Source organism: Parasteatoda tepidariorum, chromosome 4 (assembly GCF_982258835.1).
Source record: "Parasteatoda tepidariorum strain Cologne lab strain chromosome 4, Ptep-v5.0, whole genome shotgun sequence".
NCBI classification, from domain to species: domain Eukaryota; kingdom Metazoa; phylum Arthropoda; class Arachnida; order Araneae; family Theridiidae; genus Parasteatoda; species Parasteatoda tepidariorum.
In genome coordinates this window covers 62,738,511-62,764,878 of record NC_141758.1, presented here as the reverse complement: position 1 = coordinate 62,764,878, position 26,368 = coordinate 62,738,511, and the positions used below count along the sequence as shown (strand labels likewise).

The 26,368-nt window shown below is 29.8% G+C and overlaps 1 protein-coding gene across 2 annotated transcripts in view; it reads right to left on the bottom strand.

Moving 5' to 3' along the window:
* Window positions 1-434: 434 nt before the first annotated feature.
* LOC107446966 (nose resistant to fluoxetine protein 6) overlaps window positions 435-26,368 on the bottom strand; it is a 72,919-nt gene continuing 46,985 nt past the window's right edge. For both annotated transcript variants that reach the window (XM_016061755.4, XM_016061756.4), the window contains exons 2-15: window positions 24,587-24,822; window positions 21,172-21,286; window positions 19,084-19,177; window positions 18,861-18,967; window positions 16,682-16,858; window positions 14,030-14,123; window positions 13,388-13,477; window positions 12,121-12,286; window positions 10,726-10,805; window positions 9,697-9,819; window positions 8,150-8,270; window positions 7,268-7,454; window positions 6,176-6,318; window positions 435-4,385 (exon numbers count right to left, since the gene is read on the bottom strand). In XM_016061755.4, coding sequence (XP_015917241.1) covers window positions 4,023-4,385; window positions 6,176-6,318; window positions 7,268-7,454; window positions 8,150-8,270; window positions 9,697-9,819; window positions 10,726-10,805; window positions 12,121-12,286; window positions 13,388-13,477; window positions 14,030-14,123; window positions 16,682-16,858; window positions 18,861-18,967; window positions 19,084-19,177; window positions 21,172-21,286; window positions 24,587-24,822 — 2,096 coding nt within the window. In that variant the 3' untranslated portion in view covers window positions 435-4,022. The remainder of the gene's footprint in view (window positions 4,386-6,175; window positions 6,319-7,267; window positions 7,455-8,149; window positions 8,271-9,696; window positions 9,820-10,725; window positions 10,806-12,120; window positions 12,287-13,387; window positions 13,478-14,029; window positions 14,124-16,681; window positions 16,859-18,860; window positions 18,968-19,083; window positions 19,178-21,171; window positions 21,287-24,586; window positions 24,823-26,368) is intronic.

Below are 26,368 nucleotides of genomic sequence, written 5' to 3'. Positions count from 1 at the left end.
TTTAGTGTCATTTTCGCCTACTAGTAAAACATTTTTATAAGTTTAAAATGGTATTTTTTTTAATATAATGGCCAAGAAAGTTTCTTTGAACTATGTTTATGAACGGAAATAATGTGTTAATTACGTAAAGTTTGAAAGCTAATAACCAGAAAAAGTCTAACTTATTTTTACAAATAGAAAAATACAAAGTTATCATATCTTTGCTTGCGATCTCCTAGATCTGTGGACACAGTGACGTCATGAGGAGGGAATTCGTAGCTTCAGCTCTAAGAGCGGAGTGAACTAGCCCTTCTATTCTCTTTAGCCCTGATCATTATATCAAAAGTTATTCAGAACGCTCCTTTTTTTGCGTACTATACATGTTTATTATTTGATATAAATTGTTTTTTTTCTATCGAATATATATCATATAATATAAATAAATATATATCATCAATATTTTAAAAAAAATGTTTTATTAAATGTACAATGCATACGATAAAATTACTTACAAAGTATCATTTGAAATGCAAGTACCACACATGTGTTAAGTATAAAAGTATTGAACAACACAATTCTATATACATACATAAAAATTTTCTTTTCCTAAAGAAATTTTTTTTTTCATGAGAAGCATTCATGAAAATTGCCAACAATTCCCCCCATTCAATATTAAATTTTAAAGAAAAAAAATTGGATTTTTCCCTTTCAAGTTGCTAAACATAGCTTGTAATTTTTTAAACAAATGCTACAATATTTAGTAAAATATGCTATCACGTATTCGATTGATTCAAATGTATCAGTCAGCAATTTTATTTTAATTTAGAGTCTATGTTGGTATTCATAACCAAATGAAGGTGTTTAAACTTCTTAAGGATTAAATTCTTTACCTCTCTTAGCAAGCACTAAACTAATTGTTAACGTTAACGGAATGACACGTTTTAAAAGTAACTAGCTAAAGTATAAGTACTTTAAGTCCCGAATTTGAAGAAAAAAAACTCTCATTTTTTCTTAAAGTAAATGAATTTGAAGTACGAGTAAGAATTCAGGAACAACTTTTTTTTAAAAAAAGCAAGAGCACTTTATAGAAAACTAAGGTTTAAAAGCACTGCACACTTTTCCACCAAAATGTATGAATGGAAAACTAAGTTTTGCCCTGAAATGGGAGTAGTTGATGGAAAAAATACAACAAAAAAAAAGACTCATTAGATTTTTTTTTTACTTTTAGAAGAAAAAAAAACAATGATTTATTTCTACATCATTATGAATAATCACTCCACTAATCATCAGGACTGTTAGGTCAAGTTTTGTCTATCTTTAGGTAGCACTCTCTATGTTATGCTAAAAAAAAAAAACGCAAAATGTCAATATGTAGAGAGGCTACAGTTATGAAAAAATTTAAAGCGTTTGTTGTCTAATTTTTTAATATTTGAAAACTAACTCCAATGTTCCATATCTGGTCTCACAAAACTTAGATAAGGTATTGAGTTTGATAATTTTCATCTAAAAAATGTCACTAAATTGGCGATTTTTACGAAATGTTAATAACTTTTAATATATTTAAGTTATTTGTCCGTTCTAAATTTCAGATAAATCTTAACTGAAAGATGACATTTATAATTTAATATTACAGCTTTGCTCCAAGTAAAAGGCACTTAAATTGTGGCTTTTTTATTTATCTAGGAGACTGACTTGACTTTTAAACCGAGATTTAGATAATCAAAAAGCTTTATCTACAGAAAGCTACTTATACTCCGCTTTGATAACCTGGCTTTTTTTGCATTTTCCATTGACATATTACTGCCAAATTATCGAAACAATTTAACCACATCAATAACTATACCACTAAACTAATAACCTTTTACATTTTAAAAGAGTGTCACTAAACTTATTGTTTAGTTAAATTTTCAAAACTCAATTTGCAATATTAAATAAGCATTTTGTTTGTAATTAGAAAAGTATGTCTTTTTAAATAAAAAAAAAAGTCGACTAGGTGTAATTAGCCCCATTTATCGTAATAGTCTCTTAGCGATTTTTGAGTTTTAGAGTATTATTAAAAACTTAATAAAATATTTTATTCAAAACATTGTTCTTTGAATTGTACCAAAAAGCCAAAAAAATCGACAAAATAGATAAAGAAACAAATTAGTTGCAATTGTCGGTAATGAAAAACAAGTTAACTTGATATCAATAAAAAAATATTTCTTAAATCATTATCATGTTTATGAAAATTATCATATCATCAAATAACGCAGCTATCACGACAATAATTGGAGGAACCCAAGACCCAACCAGCATTTCCTCCATTGAGAAACTGATTGAGAAATTTTTTTTCCTTTTCAATTTGTTCTACAACAAATTTTAATAAGCGTTTTTATGATTAGTGCATATTGATAGAAATTTTTAGACATGCTTTTTTAATAATATAAACAAATATTTGTCATGTTTTTCTTTGCAATTGACAATCATTTATATATTTCAAATGTAGGACATTTTAAATTAAGATTAACTTTCTTATGTTAATAAAAGTATAACAGAAGGAAAAAATAATTATATAAGCATGAAATGCAGTCAATTTGACGTAGATTTTCTACTAGAAAATTTGATCTCAATTAAATTACGTGGAAAAGTGGTGTGAGGATATTGGCTGAATTTTTTTTCTACTATATTGTTTCTTAAAAAATGTCTTAAAATGCCTTTAATGTGCTTCTTTAACTTTAGCAGCTTGAACAGATTTTGATATTAAGCAATTTTTTTTAAATAACACATTATTCACTGGTGTTTTCAATTTTATTTCGTATAGCGTTGATATCCTGATACTTGAAATTATATAAACAATGCACTTAATCTTTGTAATAATTACCAGAACAATCCTTGTAATAATTACCAGGAACCTGAGCATTAAAACTAAACATTATCAATTTTAGTTTTAAACTTAATTTCTAATATTCTTTAGATTATTAATACTAAACTATATTTTTAAAAAATGTAAATAATAAGAAATAATGGAATGAAAATATCAAATTATAGAGTGTATATTTCCTACTTTGATCTATCATTATATCAATAACAAAAAATAATAGCGCAAAACAATATCAAATAATGATGTATATTTCCTCCTCTGATCTACCATTATATGAATATCAATAACAAAAAATAATAGCATAAAACAATATCAAACTATGATGTCTATTTTCTCCATTGATCTATCATACCAATAACAAAAAGTAATAGCATAAAACAATATCAAACTATGATGTCTATCTTCTTCCTTGATCTATCATATCAATAACAAAAAATAATAGCGTAAAACATTATCAAAGTATGATATCTATTTTCTCCTTTGATCTATCGTATCAATAACAAAAAATAATAGCATGAAACAATATCAAACTATGATGTCTATTTTCTCTTTTGATCTTTCATATCAATAACAAAAAATAATAGCATAAAACAATATCAAACTATGATGTCTATCTTCTTCTTTGATCTATCATTTTTTCAATATCAATAACAAAATATAATAGCATAAAACAATATCAAACTATGATGTATATTTTTTCCTTGACCTATTATTTCCTATCAAGCGCTGAACCGTAAAATGAGATCTGCTGCATCATTAAACTAGTTAATTGCTTTGACCACAATATATAAAAATTTTGTCAGGGTGACGTTATTTGTGACTTTTGAAATATTGTGAACAATATTCTTAATATATTCGTCAACAATAATTTAAATTGTTAACTGCTCTAGAGCGATAATGTTGACAGACCATAGACAATTCATCGTATGTCCAGGTAATATGGTCGATAGATAAGTTCTTCGGCATAGCTATGCCAAATTTCCAAATATGGACACTAAATGTGAATGTTAGACACGTTTTCAAATATGGAATACGTGCACTATCTTTTCTGAAAAAAAAGCTTATAAAGTGAAAAAAATATACAATTCTTGTAAAACACATAACATTCATGTAATATGATTATAAGAAATAAAAGAAAATGGACGTTTAAGTGAAAAGTTCGTTTTTGATCCAAATTCGATTAGAGGCGACAAAATGCCCCATTTTCGTGGCCATTACTCTTATAGTGTCCATTCTCTCTGGTTGGTCTGTATAAACCATCACCACCATTTCTATAGCCATTACTGTGGTTTTCTGTATAATGTGATTTAGAAGGTGCTGTGAATGTATGGGGCCGCATCTCAGAATCATAGGAGGGAAGGGCAGAACCGTTTTTCAATGTACCATTTCTAGAATGGCCGTTTCTCTTCGCACTGTCGCCATGGTCACCGCCACCTCTGCCAAATAGAATCTTCTCCATCGCCAAGAAGGGGGCTTCAAACGTTAAACTTATTGCAAGTGAAAGCACCATGGATATCATGTAATGTCCTAGAATGTTATATACCTGAAAAATAACAAAAAAGAATTGATCCCAGAAGCTCGAAGAATAGTAAATTACTTGCATAATTAATTTTTGGTAAACTCTAGGAGAAATTAAAATGTATCATAAAATGCTTAAATATTTTTGGCCTAGTTTTTCTTCGTTGTTACTTTCACAAAGTGTCCCGCTTTCCCCACCCTTCAAACATATTGTAAGAATCCATTTTAAAAATAAAATCAAAAAAGTAAACTTGATAGGGGTCGTGGATTAATATTTTAGGTGAGAAAAAAATTAAATGACGTAAAAATCCGAGGTATCACTACTGAGTAAGGCGAAAATAAAAACATCCAAATCTGTCCTGTTTGATTGCCGAATAAAATAAGAATTTAACAGCGATTATTAGAAATAACTCCAGGTTATTCATCTGGTAATTAAATTCGTTTCATGTTTTTCCTCCCGCTTTTCGCATTAGTTTGATAACAACAGATTTAAAACACCTAATGTGCATAAGTTTTACTTCTTTTTTTTACCAGACTTTTAAATATAATTTAATTTTAGTCTGTTTAATTAAGTTTATAATATGATATTTGTTACAAATTAAAAAACAAAGCAAAATCAAAGCTTAAATGCTGCAATAACTAATTTGTTTTAAATTGTAAAAATAGCTTACATTTAATATAAACTGTTTTTTGTTTTTACCAAAAGTATAAAAAGTAAACTTTTTTTAAAAATTAAAATTTTTACGAACTAGAAAAACAGCTATTTAGATAAAAACAATTCTTATCTGAAGAAAATATCTTTATATACTTTTATGTTACGCACCAATTTATAGTCATGAAACAAGAACTAAATCAGCAATACAGCTAAAAGCTATACCCTTATTTTAACTAAAATAGTAAGAAATAGAGGTTACTGTTTCCAAAAAGTGAAACAATTGTTTCAAAATAAATAAACAAGATAAAAAAAAACACAAAATCGATATAAGTTTAAAAATAGAAGAAATAATTTAAAAAAAATTGTGATCGCTTAATTACGATCACTGGTTAACCATTGCTCAAATTCTTTTTTTCTGGTTTGACTCCGCTAAACGTTATAACATTTCAAATCATAGGTTTGCAAAAACAGTCTCAATTGATGTTTGTCGTCGGATTGGTTTTCATATCCTGGCTGTTTTGTGCGTTATTAACCAGAAGTCTTGTGTGATTGGCTGTGTGTTATCATTCCATTCTCTTCTTATATATATATATATATATATAAATTTAATTTTTTGAATTTTTTTTAAAGGAAATTGTATTTGCGAAGATAAAATACTTTGTCCAAGAAAAAACACATTATGGCTGAGCTAAATGAAGAGTGCTATGTTTAATGAAGAAGCTATGTTTAATGTCAAAATCAAAATCTTGACTGATTTCAATGTGCAGTTGGATGTTGTCCGCCATTGCTTCTGTGGTTAACGTCACGTTGTAATCCAACTGCAGTTCAGTTGGACGGCAATTGTAGTTCAAGATGAGAGTTCGATGACGTACACTTTCAAACTCACAAATGGACCAATCAGAGGTTAGCGCTGATTTCCAGCTGACGGCGTCCTGTCCTAAGAAACCAAGCCTTTAAACACAGTTGAAAAGTGTAATGACGCCCAAATAAAGTGTGCGCGCCATAAAAACCAAAACAGGACCCATTTTGCCAATGGGTAATAAAGCAGCAGCCATATATCTTGATGAGTATTAGAATTTTGTGCATATTTTGCAATAAAAATTTAAATTATTTTATTTGTTATTTGGTTTGAATAATGTACAACATAAATGCATAATTACCCAGAAGTAGTGACTAGTATACATGTTGGAATGTCCAAAAGCTTCATGAACCCAGATGACTAATGGGTGAACGAGGTAGAAAACATATGAGAGTCGAGCCATTGGAGTCCAGAACTTCCATGAAAGTATATCATTTACGATACCTGAGGGAAAATTATTGGATTAACACTATTTATTTATTTTAAGTTTCATTTCATGAGTGAATGAGGTAGAATACGTATTTTCCAAATTGCAGCTTTATCCTCCCCTCTTATTTTGAGGGTCAGAAATATGAATTCGTCGAAAAAATTTAAGCTTATTTCAATAAAGTACTTTTTTGTGTCGAATTTTATAATTTAAAATATCGTTTGCACCATGTTGCTTATGGTTACGAACCATTAGGATTGAATTTTAGAACGTAAAAAACAGATCACTATATCAAAAGTTATTCAGTTCGTTTTTTATTTTGTTTAAGTTTTGTTCGTTAAAATTCGTTTTTTATTTTGAGCACAGCACACTATGATGCTTATTATGTTTTCAAATTATACTGTTTGACTTTTTAATGAGTTTTCAAAATTTCCACAGATTTCTTTTCTACACATTAGTTGAAATAGAGCATTAAGAAGAAGAAGAAGAAGAAAAAATTTTCGTTGTTAGCCTGCACTTTTGAAAAAAAACATTCTTAAAATTTTAAGCCGCAAACTCAAATTAATATTAATTATACAGCGCATAATGATTTAACTCAAACATAGATGGAATGAATTTCGTTCAACTTAAAATGGCGTTTTTTCTAAATCAGCTTTTCACGTATTGGTCGGTTTGAATACTTTAATGATTTTCGCAAGATCTAACTAAAAATTTTATAACAGTATTACGTACTTTTTCATGCATATTTTGGTTGCGTTTATAATTTTTAATTTATTAAAAAAGACACTCGTCTTTAAATTTTATTAATCCATCAATCAATTTGCTTAAAATATGACATTTTTTGATGAAGCAGTTTTCCGCCCATCTGAATGATTATAAGCGCTTGTTGAGGAAATATTTCAAATAAAATGATTTTGTGGATAAAAATTTAATTGAACTGAAAAGTATTTTCTAAGCATGACTTACCCCCATTTCCAGTGCAGCAAGTAAATAACATCCAAAATATTCCTAAAGACCAAACGAGTTTGGAGGTTCCTGCATATAAGGCTGAAATAGTTGGTCCTGGAACATTTTCATTGTTCCAAGGGTAGGCAATATACACTATGAAGAGTTGCAAAGCGGTAAAGAAGAGCCAACCAAGTATTCTTAGAGACTGTAAATAGAATTAAATCTTAAAATTGCATCATAGTTTTTTAAAAAAAAATTATTTCCTTTTTTAATATATTGATTAATTTTTTTATAGTTTGCTAAAAATTTGATTTGTTGGAACTACTCAAATTGAAGGGCTAGGTGCAATAACAGGGTAAGTTCAATATTTTACATTTTTCTTTTGTGTTGACTCAGTGTTTTGTCTGTCATTGTCGCTGAAATCTATTTTGTATTTGTTTATAACACCAAACCCGTAGGTTCTATGCCGTGAAAAGAAACTGAACACTGTACTTAAATATCACAAAAATTTCGTTAAAGTGACGAAATAACTATCGTCTCCCCGTCGAGTAAGTAATTTCGTCAAAAGTAAAAAAACAAAAACATTTCGCCATTCAATTCTTTTTTTCGATTTAATATTTATAGATGTAATTATATTTTGATCTAGATTTTATAGATGTTATATTGTAAAATTTACATCTATAAAAATTACATCCATACTCAAATCGAGACTAGAACCTGGGATCCTTCTGGCATGATTTCAACTCCTTGACCACCGTACAAACAGTCGGCAGTGAACACTGCAGTGAAGTTCCGAGTTGAGGAAACAATTTTGTTATGTGTTTGAGAATTCGCTTTTCGTCATAAATTATATATCATTCAAATAATGTTAATAATTAAGTTTGGAATAATATTTCTTACTCTAGGAATAACAATCTTAGGTTTCTTGATGAGGATATATCCTAATAACATTCCAACAAAGTATGGAGCTGCGTGACCATAAGGCTTGAAATAATTTGGTACCTCTACGTAGATTCGATCACTAAATAGAAAAATAAGTACATTAAACACAGAAAAAAAATTCTCGTAAAATGACTATAACACTAATTCTAGTAATAAAAATCAAATTATACTGTATTTAAGCCCTTCATTTGGTATTTTCTCCATTTTATGGTAGCGATTTACCGGAAATTCTGGTTTTCAAAATTATAGTTTTTAATACCACACAAAAATACAAAGCTCAAAGGTAAATTTAACAGAATAAATGGTTTCAGTATCATGATAAAATTACCAAATTTTACAACATTTAATAAAAACACGCATTATAATACCATATTTTATTTTTAATTTTATCAAAATCATTATCATAGCGCTTAGGAAAAAATTACCGAGCTTTTTAGTGTTTCGATAGAGCCAGGAACACAGTAAATTTTATTTTTTATTTTATAACCGTCGTTGAACAGCCGACCCTACTACTAATACCCTACTACTACCTACTACCTACTACGACCCTACTACCTACGACCTTACGACTACTAATGTTCAACTCCGTAGCCTTGTAATTTTGAACCCAATCCAGAAGAGAAGGGAACTCCTGGATCGAGTATCGGGAGAAATTTGCCTTCGTGGAGGACTTTTTGATGGAGCTAACCCGCATTTGCGTTACATGGAGAGGAAGACCACGAGAACCTCCCACGGTTAGCTTGACGGCAAGGGGACTCTAACTCATGATCCGCCTACCACTGAGGATATTTCACGTCAGCACTGTGGGCGGTGCGAGCCGGATGCGGAATTCGTATCGACAGGTATTCGAACCCGGTTCGCCTCATTGGAAGGCGAACTTTCTATCCCCTGAGCCATCGCGGCTCAACACAGTAAATTTAACCTTATTCTGGTAATTTTGGCCATACTTAGTGAAGTATATTTTACACTTAATTTAGAGAAAAAGTTTGCAATTACAACATACAGCCAAACGATTGCTGGCACTGTACTTTTTAATGAATATAAACTAGTAACTTTGCTGTACAAACATTTTCGTTCCATAATTGTGATTTTTTTTGTTGTTGTTCTGATACTATGCGATTGTTTTATGTTTCTGTATTGGTTAATTAGAGTATGTGATTGTTTCACTAGCAGCATAGTTAAAAATACTTTGAGGATTACTACAAATCAAAAAAGTAAAAATTCAGTTCTCTCCGAGAGTTTTTACACAGTGAAGAAGAGCCTTGCCGTAGAAGAATGTTTCCTATTCCCCAGCAATTTCGTTTCATCTCAGAATCAGCTTTCATAAACCTTTCTTCCTCCTTTGATCTTTAACGATCTTCAATTGTGATGGTATGTCTTCCGATTATCCTCAGGCATGCTTCCCACACCGTCGCCAAAAGCTCATTGTGCAACACTAGTGCGAGGGAAATAAAGTACATACATTTCACGTGTACAGTAAAAAAAATAAATACTACGTCACTTACTCTGGATCAGGGAAAAGTCCGAGTGGGCTTGGTGGTAAATCGTGAATAAGATTGACAATCGCTGCAATTGCACACATTCCAACTGTCAGCACAACACCAACTACTGCTGCAAGTTTTGGCCATCTATGAAGGAGAATTTATACTGATAATAAAACATCTTAATGAAGATAAAAAGAATATTAAAAGCAATTAACACGCCATATATGATAATTATGTATTAATGTGCAATATGAATTCATATAGCTAGTTTTAAAAAAAAGCAGAAAATTCTTATGTTATTAAGTACAATTTCTTTTATTCTAAACATTTGTTCAATTTTATTTTAAATTTTAATTCCCTGTTAATATGTTCTTATAATTGTTTTCTATATGTCAAGATTCAAAATGCTTTTCTGCTTTAAATGTAGAGCAATATTACAAAATTAAAAAAACAGATTAGTCAGGTCAGTTTAATTTTCTAAAACTCTAATAATTTACAAAAATGTGCAGATTATTGCGCACTTTCTTAAAACTGCATGCGATATTAAATAAGTAAACATTATTAAGCTGATAACATAATTGATTTAATCCTTTTTCGCATTTTGAGCAATAAAATTAAATTCCTTTACTTCAATACAAGAATATTCATAATCGCATTCATATTTTAACTTAATTCCTAGTTGTTTTTATAGTTTCGTAAAACACAGCGTTGTAACAGTGATAAATTTTTTTTAATGTATGACAAATTTAATTGTTTAATTTAAAATGTTTGCTCAACAGGTGTTTTGACTTTTCAAATAAAAAAACTTAATGATTTAAATCATTTTAAAATTTTGACACCTGGACCTTTTTAAAACTAGCTATGCATTACCCAACACTTTTTACAGTTAAGAAATATTGAAAAAATTTAGCTAATAATAAATAACGTCAAAACATCGAATTCTACATGTTTTGACTGTATTTATTTGTTAATAAATTAGCGCCCCTGGTATGATCAACAATTGAAAAATGCTTAAAAGAAAATTAGCTAAATAAAAAAGTAATTAATTACCTTATCAATGGCAAAAGTACACAGAGACCCAAAATATGTAATTGCATGTCCACTCCTAGATACCAAGTATGTTCCAAACACTGCAAGTCAAAGTCAAAGTTAATAAACAAAATATTTTGTTTTTTTATTGTATACAACTAAAACAATCGAATTGCTACATATGAAAATTTTTTTTTTATTGATCGTTGTTCAAATAGATAATATTCTACACGATCAAAGATTGAAGAACATATTGAACTATAATGCGGTTTAAATTTACTGCAACTTAAATAAGGTGCAAAGCTGAACTACATAATAGTGCAAACTAAACCATCTTTAGTTGGTTATGTGACAGTATAATTCAAATTAAATGGAAACATAATTCAATTTAAGAAATTTTCATGTTGTTACAAATTTGCACAATTGGTGTCCATATTATGGCAGTATATTATGGTATATAGGTGTCCCCAGAGTCATTCCTATGTGCCGATATTAAGGTTTTATGTTGAATCAATTTTTCCTAAACACATACTTTTAAGTTAAATTTTGTGAAGAAATTAAGATATTAGGGCACTTGAGCTGTCAGAACTATTAGTCTTCTTAATTTTGTAGTGTTAATTAGCTTTAATAAATATTTTAAACTTCATTGTTAATTTAAAAAATAATATTGATAATGTAAATGAAGTAGAAAGAGTTAACTATTAAGGTAAACTATGTAATGAAATAATGATAAGACATTTAAGCTGTCAGAACTATTAGTATTTTTATAAAGTTTAGAGGGTTAATTGGCGTAATAAGTACTAAAAGATTGCACTGTTACTTAATAAAATTACTAATAATGTAAATTCGATAGAAAGAATGAACTATTTTTTGGAAAACTTTGAGAAAAAATTAAGGTATTGTGACATTTGAACTGTCGACTTTTTATAAAGAATGTAGTGTTAATTTGCATTAATTAGTATTGAAAAATTGCACTGTTACTTTAAAAAAACGTACTGAGGAAGTAAACTAAGTAGAAAGAGTTGATTATGCTTAAGTTGAATTTTGTAGAGGAATTAAGATGTTATAACATTTAAGCTTCCAGACCTATTCGCCTTTTATAAAATTTGTAATTTTAATTAGTGTATTGAAAAATTGCACTGTTACTTCAAAAAACTTACTGATGAAGCAAACTAAGTAGAACGAATTACTATTAAGGTAAACTATGCAAAGAAATAATGATATGACACTTCAGATGTCAGAACTAAGTTTGGAATGCGTTAATTTGAGTTAATAAGTATTAAAATGTTGTGCTGTTACTTAAAAAAAAATTACTGATGTTGTAAACTGGCAGTTATGCATTCAAACAATATTAAGACTTTATGAATGTTTGACATCAACTGACATTGTGTAGCACCAAAATTTCTTTTTACTTACAAAATCATAAGTATTGACGTAGTTGTTCACGTAGAGAAGATTTGTCCACCAATTCGCTCTACAATTGGCAATAAGAGGATCGAGAGTAACTTTCCAAACTGGCCCTGAGCCAAGAACAGGACTTAAAATAAGAAATCCAATGGTCATTGCATATGGGGGAGTCAACCTGTAAAATATTACATCAAAGTAATTAGCGATTTCTAAGTTTCAATCCATTCTGGTTAAAACAATCACACTATAGGTTAAAAAAAAAATCTGGAAAATTACAATGCTGTATGATAAAGACATTTCTGGTAAAAGATGCCATCATTCTGATAATAAAAATAAAAATATATGGTTTTTAAATTAGGCATTTGGTAGTTTTTCCGTTTATATGATAACGCTTCACCGAAAATTCTGCTTTACAATATTACAGTTTTTATTACCACTCATTAAAGTAAAAGATATGAAACTGAAAAATAAGTTTAACCGAATAAATGGTTTTTATGCCATGCTAAGGCATCATGATAAAAATTCCAAATTTTACCACACCTAACAAATTTTGTCGCATATTTAAAAACAATATTTTTTTACTAATTTTACAAGAATCATTAAGAAAGAGCATTGATAAAAGTTTCCGTGCTTTTTGGAGTTCTCATAGAACCAGACAGACGGTAATATTACCATATTCTGTTTTCCAATTGCACAAATTTGCAAGAAATTACGTAACTGCACATTTTGTAGTTATAAAATGCAAAATATTTAAATGCGAAATTCAATAATAAAAATAAGAACTGCAATTTTGCCAATCTTATTAGCAGAATGCTTTTTAAGATCTTTCTTAATAAAAATAAGATGTAATCATTGTTAAATTAAGTAAAATAAGCGTTAAAAAATATTATATCTATAAGAATAAAATGGAAACTAGAATTAGAAAATGAAAAATTTGAGAATAACAATCCCTAATTTTAACTTTCATAATTGATATTTCCACCTGTACTATTAGAAAAAGAAGTACTATTTGGAATGCAGAAAAAAAAGTATCTGAATAAAATTTGCCTCATCAAAAATTTGTTTTTTGTATCTTCTTTTTCACAAGCTATAAAATTTATAGCATAAGTAATTATAAATGTCAGAAATCTGAATGTATTAACTATTGTAACCGCCAATGAAAAAAAATTAATATAATAGTAAAGAAAATAGTTGTAATTAACTTGACAAAAACACGCATAAACATTATAAAAGGATTAATTGTTGAGTTTAGAGAAAGATTGTTAAGAAAACGTACCTCCAAAAGCGATGAAATATGTACATGGGTATATTAAGGCCTTTTCTTTTTTCTTGTGACTTTAGAACACCATATGTAACGAGCATCCCGCTGAAATATGTAATATTTTTGAAATATAAGGTTTATATCATTATGTCCCAGGCTACCAATGCATTACAGAATGATACTATATGACGGATAATAATATCTATTCACTAGCATGGTACACTATAATTGACAGTTTCATCAAAATAATGCAAATGCGACAGCAAAAGCAGGAAGAACTTTTATTAGATTTGGTGTTACATAAAAAATTACAACATGCTTACAATAAATATCATCATAAAAAAAGCCTTTATAATTTGAAAGACAGGATATGCAGTATATTAAATAATATAAGGTGACTCATAATTGTTGTGTTATCTCTCAAACACCAAATTCTTTTTATTACATTGATAATGTAAATTATAATATTTAGGGATGAAGATTAAAAAGTATCAAAATTTTTTCCACATTAAACATTCATAACAATGTGGAAATTAAAATTTACAATCCAAATTATAAATAATTGCTTCGAAAATTAATAAGTCTTTAAGTAAAATTTGTTTGAATTTACTGATGTGATTAGAAAGTGAGAGTTTTATAGTGTTAGGTGCAACGTACCTCATCATTATGAAAGTATCCACTGTAAGCATGGCATTGGCAATAATCTGGAAGGCGAAATTTGGTGGCAAACCTGACAGTCGCATTGCTTGATCTGTAACAAACAAGGAAAGGAAACGCAACATATTGTTAACATTAAGAAATATGAAATTCTAAAATACAATAGATATCTAGATTACTTTTGGATTGGGTAGTGTCATCACCGTGAATAAATGAATTTTGCCGATAATCCATAAAATAATCTAAACTGCCACCTCTATTTTTTATTCTGCACAATAAATCCCTCCTTCAAATATTATATATATTTTTTAAATAATTTATCAAATGCATAAATAGTATCAATCAATGACAAAAATACAATACGGAAAGATATACAATTAAAATAAACGGGACAAAATCCACTTGAGACGAAACATCGTAGGGACAGAAAGTCACTCAAACTTCATAGATATATTTCAATAAGAGCAAAATATCTTAGGACACAATCCAAGCAGGACGAAACCTGAGGGATATATAATTAAAATATTCAAGGCAAAATCCTCTTGAGACGAAACATCGTAGGTACAGAAAGTAACACAAGCATCATGGATATATTTTAACAAGAGCAAAATATCCTGGGACATAAACTGACCAGTATAAAACCGGAGAGATATACCGGGGTAAAATCCTCTTGAGACGAAACATCGTGGGTACAGAAAGTAACACAAGCATCATAGATATATTTTAACAAGAGCAAAATATCCTGGGACATAAACTGACCAGTATAAAACCGGAGAGATATACCGGGGTAAAATCCTCTTGAGACGAAACATTGTGGGGACAGAAAGTAACACAAGCGCCATGGATATATTTTAACAACAGCTAAATATCCTGGGACATAAACTGACCAGCATAAAACCGGAGAGATATACAAATACAATATACGGGGTAAAATCCTCTTGAGACGAAACATCGTGGGTACAGAAAGTAACACAAGCGTCATATATTTTAACAAGAGCAAAATATCCTGGGACATAAACTGACTAGTATAAAACCGGAGAGATATACAAATACAATATGCGGGGTAAAATCCTCTTGAGACGAAACATCGTAGGTACAGAAAGTAACACAAGCATCATGGATATATTTTAACAAGAGCAAAATATCCTGGGACATAAACTGACCAGTATAAAACCGGAGAGATATACGGGGTAAAATCCTCTTGAGACGAAACATCGTGGGTACAGAAAGTAACACAAGCATCATAGATATATTTTAACAAGAGCAAAATATCCTGGGACATAAACTGACCAGTATAAAACCGGAGAGATATACCGGGGTAAAATCCTCTTGAGACGAAACATTGTGGGGACAGAAAGTAACACAAGCGCCATGGATATATTTTAACAACAGCTAAATATCCTGGGACATAAACTGACCAGTATAAAACCGGAGAGATATACAAATACAATATACGGGGTAAAATCCTCTTGAGACGAAACATCGTGGGTACAGAAAGTAACACAAGCGTCATATATTTTAACAAGAGCAAAATATCCTGGGACATAAACTGACTAGTATAAAACCGGAGAGATATACAAATACAATATGCGGGGTAAAATCCTCTTGAGACGAAACATCGTAGGTACAGAAAGTAACACAAGCATCATGGATATATTTTAACAAGAGCAAAATATCCTGGGACATAAACTGACCAGTATAAAACCGGAGAGATATACGGGGTAAAATCCTCTTGAGACGAAACATCGTGGGTACAGAAAGTAATACAAGCATCATAGATATATTTTAACAAGAGCAAAATATCCTGGGACATAAACTGACCAGTATAAAACCGGAGAGATATACCGGGGTAAAATCCTCTTGAGACGAAACATTGTGGGGACAGAAAGTAACACAAGCGCCATGGATATATTTTAACAACAGCTAAATATCCTGGGACATAAACTGACCAGTATAAAACCGGAGAGATATACAAATACAATATACGGGGTAAAATCCTCTTGAGACGAAACATCGTGGGTACAGAAAGTAACACAAGCGTCATATATTTTAACAAGAGCAAAATATCCTGGGACATAAACTGACTAGTATAAAACCGGAGAGATATACAAATACAATATGCGGGGTAAAATCCTCTTGAGACGAAACATTGTGGGGACAGAAAGTAACACTAACATAGATATGTCTTAGCAAGAATTAGATATCCTGGGATATAAACTAACCAAAACAAAACATCGTGAGTCAAAACATCACGCGAACAAAACAAAACTTTTATCTGGCAGTGTCTTAATCGTGGGGCAGAATCTCAATCTAACTCAGGCAACATGCCGTGCTAACCAAAACAAAACATCGCGAGTCAAAACATCACGCGAACAAAACAAAACTTTTATCTGGCAGTGTCTTAATCGTCTGACAGAATATCAATCTAACTCAACCAACATACCATGATATAGAGTCTCGTTAACAAAATTTCATGGAACACAATCTCAAGCAGAAAGAGCACTGATATAATTAAACTGAATCTCTTATTTTGTCAAGAGATTATACTTACAATAACATTTCATACATGCCAAATTTTGTTATTGATTAATTTCCCAGGGAATAAATATGAGTTTTTAAGTACTTATATTTTTATGAAGAAAAGAAACCAACTCATTTGATTGTAATCAGCATAGAGGTAGGAGTGTCCAACAATAACCCAGGTAACAGTTATGTATCGAACGCCATTCACTGCTGCCAAATGCTTGCTGTCTTCTTTTTGGTCGACGTTGATCAGCTTCAAGTAATTTGTGTAGACCGAGAAGCATACCAGGGCTTTGTAATAAGTTTCTAAAAAAGCAAAGAAAAGATCTTAATACAAACAAGATACTTGAAGAATTATTTAATTGAATAAGAATAATTTGATATTGACGCTCATAGATTTGAAGAAATAAATTATTTATAAGCATTAATAAGTATTTTAAATAATGCATGTCATTGCAAAACAAGTTTAATTTATAGGAAGGTTTTTAATGCAATACTATGTAAAATGTGATAGTACAAAAAATTGAAACAAAGTTTTATTAAAATTATATATATTTATTAATTGAAAAATAAAGTACAAAGAATAGGGATGAAATAGCACATTGTCAAATGATCTCCACGGCTTTTCTGGCACATGCACCCTCTTTTGTTGAAATTTTCCATGACCATTTTGTATTATTCAAGCTAAATTTCATTGATGTAGCGTTAAATCTCATTCTTCACTCCTCAGAAGGATGTGGGATTGTTAACATGCAGCTTTGACTACTAATAGCTCCATGAAAAGAAACTCCACAGAACTAAATTTAATGGTGAATCACAAGTCTGATTCCGATCTGATCTGGGGCCGATTCTGATCACCGTAACACGAGAGTACTACATGACTAGGAAATGTCTTATGCAGAAATTGGATTGTTTCATGGGTTTTCAGCATTGAAAACACGTTTATTGTTACAGTGCTGCATTTCTGCTAACCCTTAACTATCAGCTGTCTAATAACTTTCTCTTTTTTTGCCATCTCAAAATAATTAATGTTCTATTTCATTCAAATATTTTGTTAATTTTGGGACACTCTTTTTATATCTATTTTTATGCATTATTTAAGATTTTTTATTGAACTTGATACATTAAATGAGACAAAAAAAATTTGGAGCAGGGGAGGGGGGGTTGATAAAAAGGTTTAAATTGAGTAAAGCATAATAAAAGCCGTTTACTCTTCTTAAACTTTTTAACATAGTTTCAACTCTTCTTAAATAAGAATAAAACTTTGAGATGATGATAAATGAAAACAAAAATCAGCGTAAATTACCACATTTATTTAAATGAGGTTGCATGCAAGTTTTGATGCAACAATGGTGTATTATCTTGGAGCATCAGAATTAAATGGAGGAGAAACATTACAACAATTTAAAAAGGTTAAAAACACTACAATATTTAATTGCTAAAATATTATAACAAGTGAAAGAAAGATATCCTAATAAACTGAGAAGTTAAAATATTATATAATTGCTGTATTCTTACTTCACCGAAACTATTCAGTAAACTATAAAAAGCTATGTTAATAAATTTAATGGCATTAAAAAGTGCGTTTTATTTAAGTGACTAAATTGTTAAAATGCTTCATCGCCAAAATATTACAACTAGAGAGTAAAAAGTCATCTTAACAAACTAAAAGTAATTAAAAGATGTTTTAATTGTTGTTATGCTACACTACTAAAACATTACAACAATTTGTAAACAGCAATCTTCGTGAACTGAAAGTAATTAAAAGAGGTTTCAATTGTTGTTATGCTACACCACTAAAATATTACAACATTTGATAAAAAACCATCTTAACAAACTAAAAGTAGTTAGATATCGTAGTTGTAATGTTTCTTCGCCAAAACATAAAAAGAAACAGTAAAAAGTTATCCTAATAAATTTCAATTGATGAAGTGATATCCTAATCATTTGAAAGTGGTTAAAAATATTCTAATTAATTGAAAGAGTTAAAAAATAATACAAATTCTCGTCGAAATATTACAACTAGCGGCAAGAAGAAATAATAAAAAATAATGTTAAAGGTTATTATAATTGTTTATTTACCATTTTATTCTGCATTTTACTAAGCTATGCAAAAGTGGCTTCTTAACAGCATCGAAACTTTTATGCAAATTTACTCAAATATATTTATAATTTCACGTTGCTTTCCTTTTTTTCGAACTATAATACATTTCTTTTACAAAAATATGAATAGAGATTCGTGCCATCTGTCATTAGGAAATAGCAGCCTTAAATTTAAAAAAAAAATACAACGAAAAAATAGACTTACTTTTTGTAACTGATAAAGGTTCAGGATCATTTCCTTGGCGCAAAATCGTGATAACATCTAAAGTTGTTCCAATAATCATTAACACAAGAAATAGTGCTATAACAGCTCTGTGAATAATAAAAAAGGTTTTAATGAACAACTAAATAGATTTTGAAGCGTGTATAACTTTGAGTTAAATCACATCAATTTTAAAATATAAATTTAGTATATAAAAGGTACTTACACTACTGCCATCTGCTCATTGCTTAAAGTAAAAGGCTGTTTAGTTTCACAAGTGGGCATTTTTACTGTTCCTTTGATATTCATGTGCTTGGGTACTGCAAAATTAAAATTTTATTGAAAATAGTGTGACGAAAACTTGAAATTGGAGACACGCAAACATATATTACACACAGAAATTAACTCTTATTATAATTTTGCAATTATTTTGCCGCGATCTCTAAAAATTGTCACTCTATTTTTCCGAAAATTAAATTCATGATTGTGTTTCGAGATAATTGTAGAAAATTCAATGGAAACTTCTCTCATATATTTCATACAGGATGATGAACATTGACTGCTTTTAACACGCTGAATGCCATGTTAATTTTACATGGTTTGTCCGTCTGGCCAAAATGATTTTCTCAGTATGTATTGCATTAATTTCTTCAAACCATTTTAGTAACGATAATAATAAAAAAATTAAAAAGATTAAAATTTTACTCTACTTATGTGTTTCTAATAATCTTGGCTTCGTCGGTCACCGGTGACCCCCATAGCATTCAACGTGTTAAAGCATTTTTTTTTAAAATTTTTGTCAAAAATGAAGTTTAAAAAGTATACCACTAAGACTATCAAGAGATATTTATACCCCCTTTAAATCCAGCAATTTAGAACCTTTGCTTTGCTTTTAAATTTTATTAACATTTTATTTTTATAAATAAAAAATAATGCTCACTATAGATCAAACAGCTCATAAATTAAATACAAAAGTTGCATTTTGAAATTCATTGATACATGTAACTGATACAAAACTTCTTTTCTAATTAGATATAGAAAAAAACTTGAATGGAATATTAAAAAAATAACAGAACTCACTGTTTTTTTTTTTTTTTTGAATTTCTACACTATTTGTTTTTAAGAAAAAATTAAATAAAGCTTGATTTTCATTAATTTTTTCATACTTTGCGAATGATTCTGACAGTGTAAATTTCAAAATTGAAATCAAAACGTTGAAGGTTAGGGCTTGCAAATTACTATTTTAAGAGAAGAAGAAACAAAATATGGAAATCTAACGAAGCACAGCCAACAAAAGCGGAGCGAAAATGATAAAAAATGTGTTTGATTACGGAAAAATATAGAGGTGCTTGAAAATCGATATTAAAAACGATTCCAACTTTCTCGGACATTCAAACTTGTTTTGTTTATTTTCACTCTAACTTTCTCACTAGTGGTTCATTAGATTCCGATAATGTTTTTATTTTTCATTAGATTATATATTTAATCGTGTGATGTACTTTTTTGATTCAAGTTTTAGAAAGGATCTTAAAAATGTATACCAATGGTTTAGATCATGAAACAGTTTGAATTTCATACCCAAAATGGATGTGTTTTAAACCCGTGTAAAATATTTTTGTTAGAATTCAGATATTAAAGGAAGTATTAAATTCATTTTTGAATGAGAGAAGAAAAATTCTTACGGTTGAAACAATAGAATATTACAGTTATTAAGAACGCCTTTCACTTTCACCTTAAAAATAAACTGGTTTTGGTATCTTTAATACTACCATCCCTCTAAATAACCTCAATATTAATTACCCAATTTTTTTTAATTTTTCTTTGTTATGAAAATAATTTGCTCATTTTAATACTATTTAATAATCTCTGATGAATTTATTTTTGATAAAATTTTAAAAATGTATATAAAAGGCTGTAGTTATAAAACACCTGTTCTAAATATAAAATGAAAATAAAGCATTTTGTATTCGGTTTTGAGTTCTTCCAATTACCAAGTTACTATAAATAGCAGCAAAATAGTGATGAAATTAAATTCATATATTTTTATACCTGAGTAGCGCAGGAGAAAAAAACATTATACAAGTAAGATTAATGCTAAGATTCAAATCAGGATAAAAGATAATAAATGTAAGTTTATTTGTAACGCAAGTGTAGTATACTACACTTGTGTTACAAATTATTAAGTATGCTATTATTAAGTATACATCTTGAATGTATGCTTAACTTTAGTTTAATTATTTGTTTAAATTTAATGCATGCAAAAAAGATGGATTTTGAAACGAACTCATTAGTATAAAATGTAAAATATGCTTACTTTGCTCAGCAATGCTCAATACATCGTCTTTTGTGCATGCGCTCGGCATGCATAGGCCCATTCTTAGTTCCAAGAAATAAAACCAATGTGCATTCTGGGCATTGTAGCCGAAACTCTATAGGAGGAATATAATAGTAAGAAATAAGAGCATTCGAATTAATTAATTTTGATATTGGGAAATCATGATTTTATTACGATGGATCAGTATTAAAAAATGCTAAGGTGATCACTGTTAACTTTCCCTCGAGTTCTAAAGGTACTAGTACATCATCCCCGTAAAATAAGCAAACTCAAAGTGTAAATAAAGAAAATTAATCCCTGAATAGATTTTGACTTAAAGGTCGATTTTCTCGTAACATAAAATCATAAAGGTGTAACACAATGGTCTAACCATTGTTGTCGGTGCATTTTAATTGGCTGGAAAATCACATGGTTTTCCGACATTGATTTCCATATGTTTTGTTTGCCATCAGCATAAAATTAAAAAAATTCATAATGGTATTGCTTTCCCATAAACATTTTTGCATTTCTAGTTTAAGGGTATTTGTACATGTGGTGCAATTATTACGTTTTTTATTTTAATTGTTTTCTAAATTAAGAGTTTTTATTATGGCGTAATTCTAAGCTACATTTTAAGATAAAGTTATTTATATCGGTGTCTGATCTTATTAACCTTTTTACAATTATTATTTTTTGTGTAATTTCCATCAATATATTATTTTGTCTTACATCCGTCGTTGAACAGCCGACCCAATTTTGGATTTACGGCTACTAATATTCAATTCCGTAGCCTTGTAATTTTGAACCCATTCCAGAAGACAATGGAACTCCTGAATCGAGTATTGGGAGAAATTTGCCTTCGTGGAGGATTTTTTGACGGAGCCGCATTTGCGTTACATGGATAGGAAGACCACGAGAACCTCCCACGGTTAGCCTGACGGCAAGGGGACCCTAACCCATGATCCATCTACCACTGAGGATATTTCACGGCAGCACTATGGTCGTTGCAAGCCGGATTCGTATCGACTGGGATTCGAACCCGGTTCGCCTTATTGGAAGGCGAACGCTCTATCCCCTGAACCATCGCGGCCATCAATATACTATTATAAATTACAGGTAAAGAGATTCGTTAAGTTATTTAGAACTTATGCAAAATAACCGAAGAGCCATTACATTATGACCCCCCCCCCCCATCTATAACAATGGGCTCGCCCAGGTTTTTATGGTTTCTCGCTCAGGAACAATGTTTTCAGGTTGCACATTAGGAACCATAATCCTCATAGAACAATCCCTGACGTCTGTAAGTTACTTGAACATAGTTGCAAACCAGGTTCATCCATTCATGGCAACAGTTTTTCCTGCGGAGCATGATGTTTACCAACAGGATAATGCACCATGTCATAAGGGGTGAATCGTCATGGATTGGTTCGAGGAACATTCCAGTGACTTTCAAGTCATGTCTTGGCCCCCAAATTCACCTGACCTTAATCCAATAGAGCATTTGTGGTCCTACTTGGAAAACCAAATTCGTGCTGCCACGCTACCCCCTCGCAATGTGAGGGAATTGCAGGACCAGTTCGTGAGCGCTTGGTACCAGAAACCTCCGACTACCTATCAGCACCTTGTGGAATCAATGCAACGGCGGCTGCTAGCAGTTTTGAGGGCTAAAGGTGGTCCTACATGTTATTAGCAGGGTGGTCATAATGTAATGGCTCTTCGGTGTATGATGCATGCAAGAATTGTATTTAATATTTCCGTCCGTTTGGTAAGCTAAAATATTAAACTATAGTTGAGAACTCACGAAATTTGTTGAATGCTTTTAATTTTAAATATTATTTCTAAAAAATTGATTGCTTAGAAAAAGTACTTTTGTTCACAAATAGAATTTAATAGAATCACAGGGAAAATATTTGGACGTGGAAAGGGGGGCACAAGCAGAAGCAAACATAATTCTTTTTAGTTTATATACTTTAAGTGAATAATTTTAACTTTCATTGAGAAAAGCTGCTTTTTGTCAAGAAACAAACAATTATTGCGACGCAATCATCGGGATTGAGAGCGGCAGCGAATAGGGGACTTTGCCTCCTAGTTTTTTTTTTTTTTTTACTAAGAAAGACTATTATTTCATTACACTCATTACGAATGACCACTGCATTTTTACTACTTCATTATTTTACGCACTCACCAAAGATTTGCTAATTATTTTATGCAGATAAAATTCAGGTTAAAAAAAAGTACAAAAATTGCATTTTCTCAAAACAAACGCGTCTTACTTTTTGACAAAATTTCGGTTTTGGACTCCCAAATTATAAGAGACAGTCAGTCAAACATGTGTTGTTTTTAATGTTATTCTTACGTCTGGTGAAGAATTGCTCCGTATATGTGAAATAATTTCATGAATAAAAGTATCTTTGCACCCATTTATGAAGCGTGTTTAACTAAAGATTAATATTTATTTAGGAATTAGCTAAAAAAGTAAGTAGAAACAAAGAATCTAATTATTTTATTACTTAAAATATATAATAAAAATTACACATTAAGAAAAATTTCTTAACTTACTGACACCTGATTTTTTAAGGTGAAAAAACATTGGTTTTTATTTTGCCTTAGTTGAAAATAACATGAATATTACAAAGTTTTACTTATCTTTAATTTCCATTTATTTGTTTATCCATTTTATTTCAATCTTAATTCCATTGTTCGATTTGATTTAATTTTTTACGAATTCTTTTTTCTCTTAGATAACTAATCGTTAGATATAATAGCATTTGATATAATAGCATTATTTAATATAAAAAAAACAATAACACCAAACTTAGTCTAGATATATTTAAATTAAATTAGGCCAATTTGTCATGTGAGCAATTTTAAAGTAAAAATTGGCACGATAATAAGGTTCAACTTGGTGTCTCTTTAAAAGTTAATTGAATAAGATAAAGTTTTCAGCAATAAATATTTTTCATTCAGCAGCAATTCATACGAAGCATAAAAAAACAGGGGAATACAATAAATATTGTCTTTGTGCAAAAGTTAACTTTTAAACGTACTTTAATTAAATAGGACAAAAAAAAAAAGGCAAAATTAGAAAACTGCCCATACATTTATCTAAACATAACATAAAGTAAAAAATTTGATAATTTTTCCTCGTGTACCATTTAGGTATATCTTTTGATTTTAAAAAACAAATGATAATCTTTTTGAAATCGTCATAAGATTCAAAAAGAAAAGGAAACACCGAAATTCAGTTTTATCAACGCATCAAATTTTTGTGAGAAAATTCTTTCCTGTAACTGTAACCATAATTTTCAATAAGATCAAATCTTTGTAAAATCATAATATTGAATTGTAAATGTTACATTATAGATGTAAATAACAGTTTACTTCTTTCAAACGTAAGCTGTCCCCTTATACTTACAGTATTTTTCCTCACAATCGGTTCCAATTCATGAATTTTGTGGAAGAGAGTATAAAGTTGCGGTTTTTTGGGAAGAAGAGGTACAAAGGTGGATAGACAGTACATTCCTCTCTGTTCATTTCCATCCGGGTCTTTCATGTCTGGCATTTCTAAGTTGATACATTCGTCATAGTCCCCAATGTGACCAAGGTTTCCTTCGAACATTCCAGCTCCTGGCTTACCCCAAGCATCAACCACTATAAAAATGGACAAAAGAGAAAAAAGTTGTTTTTAAAATCAACTTATATTAAATGTCTCTTAAAAATTTTTTTTTTTCAAGAATGTGAATATATGGGTAATATTTCTTATACTATATATCAGTGGCAGTAGTAACAGTAGCACATGAGGGATTGAAAAGCAGCTTGACAAGCTTTTTTTTTTATTTATATGTAGAATATTACTAAATTATTGAGCACAAGCAATGATTTTTTTAAGCTCCTTGTTAACAGAAGTTCGTATACGCCTCTTAGTAACTGCATATTTTAGTAAAAATGCCTCTTAATCACAGTTTAACAGCCCAGGGTTGGTCAATGCTTCCCTTTGAAATCTATTCTGCCTTCATAAGGTTGTCATGGTACCATAACGTTGCGGTAGTGATATTAAGGATTGATTGAATTTTTGTTGTTGTTTGAATTTAGATTTTTTATAAACAACTTCATCGTTTAATTTTATAAATCGAGAGATATTTCTGAAAAGTCGCATCTGTCATATACTTAACCATCCCGACCCATAATCCGAGAATTTGCCCGTAACGATTATGTTTAGAGTTTTTGAAAAAAATAGTTTACTTAAATAAATTCTTAGACTGCACAAATGAACATGTTGCTATTGAAGTGCTTTTCTATGCTAATTTTTTTTTATAACCTTTAAAAATATAATAAAATACTGAATTTTGATAATAACAATTGAAAAGTTATGGTTTCTACCTTGATGTATTGCAACTTCAACCCTACATAGTTCTCGCTTAGCAGCAATTTTATATGAATTACAAGGTAGGTCGGTATTTTATATACGTCGCACTAGAGCTGCGCAATGGGCTATTGGCGGCGGTCTGGGGAATATCTCTGAGGATCCGAAGACATGCCATCTCAATTTTGATTCTTTGCAGAGGGGATGGTTCCCCTACATTTTTTTTTTTTTTTAATTTTAAACAGGAAAAATTTTGTAAATTAATGCCATTAACATTATAAAATTTAAATATTAAAATGTAGGTAACAAACAATCTTAGCTTTTAAAACCCAAAACTATTTAATAAAAAGATATATAAACTCTATTTTTTTTTTATGCATTAAATGTGATGTAATCAAAAATATTATATAACTGTATATCTCTCTACTTTATGTTTTTTTTTTTTCAATTTTCTTTTATTGTCTAAAAAGTTATAAGAAAACGATTTAGATGATGCTAAAAATATTTCTAAGTGTAACTTACACGAAAACAAAGATATTTAACAAAAATTTGAAAACAAGCAACTATATAATATTTAAAAAAATTTTAAAAATGCTAATTTCAAAATTTTATTGGTATAATTATGTCAGAAAAATCAATTAAAACTCTAGAATTACACTAGCGATACATCTTTTAATCAGATCAGCGCTGTTTTTGCATTTTGTAAGTTTCGAAAGATATTGCTCTGAGGGAGAAAAAATTATGGTCAAAACTACCAGAATATGGTAATATTTACCGTGCATAATTTCTACCTCTATGGGAACACCAAAAATCTCGATAATTTTAACCGAAGAG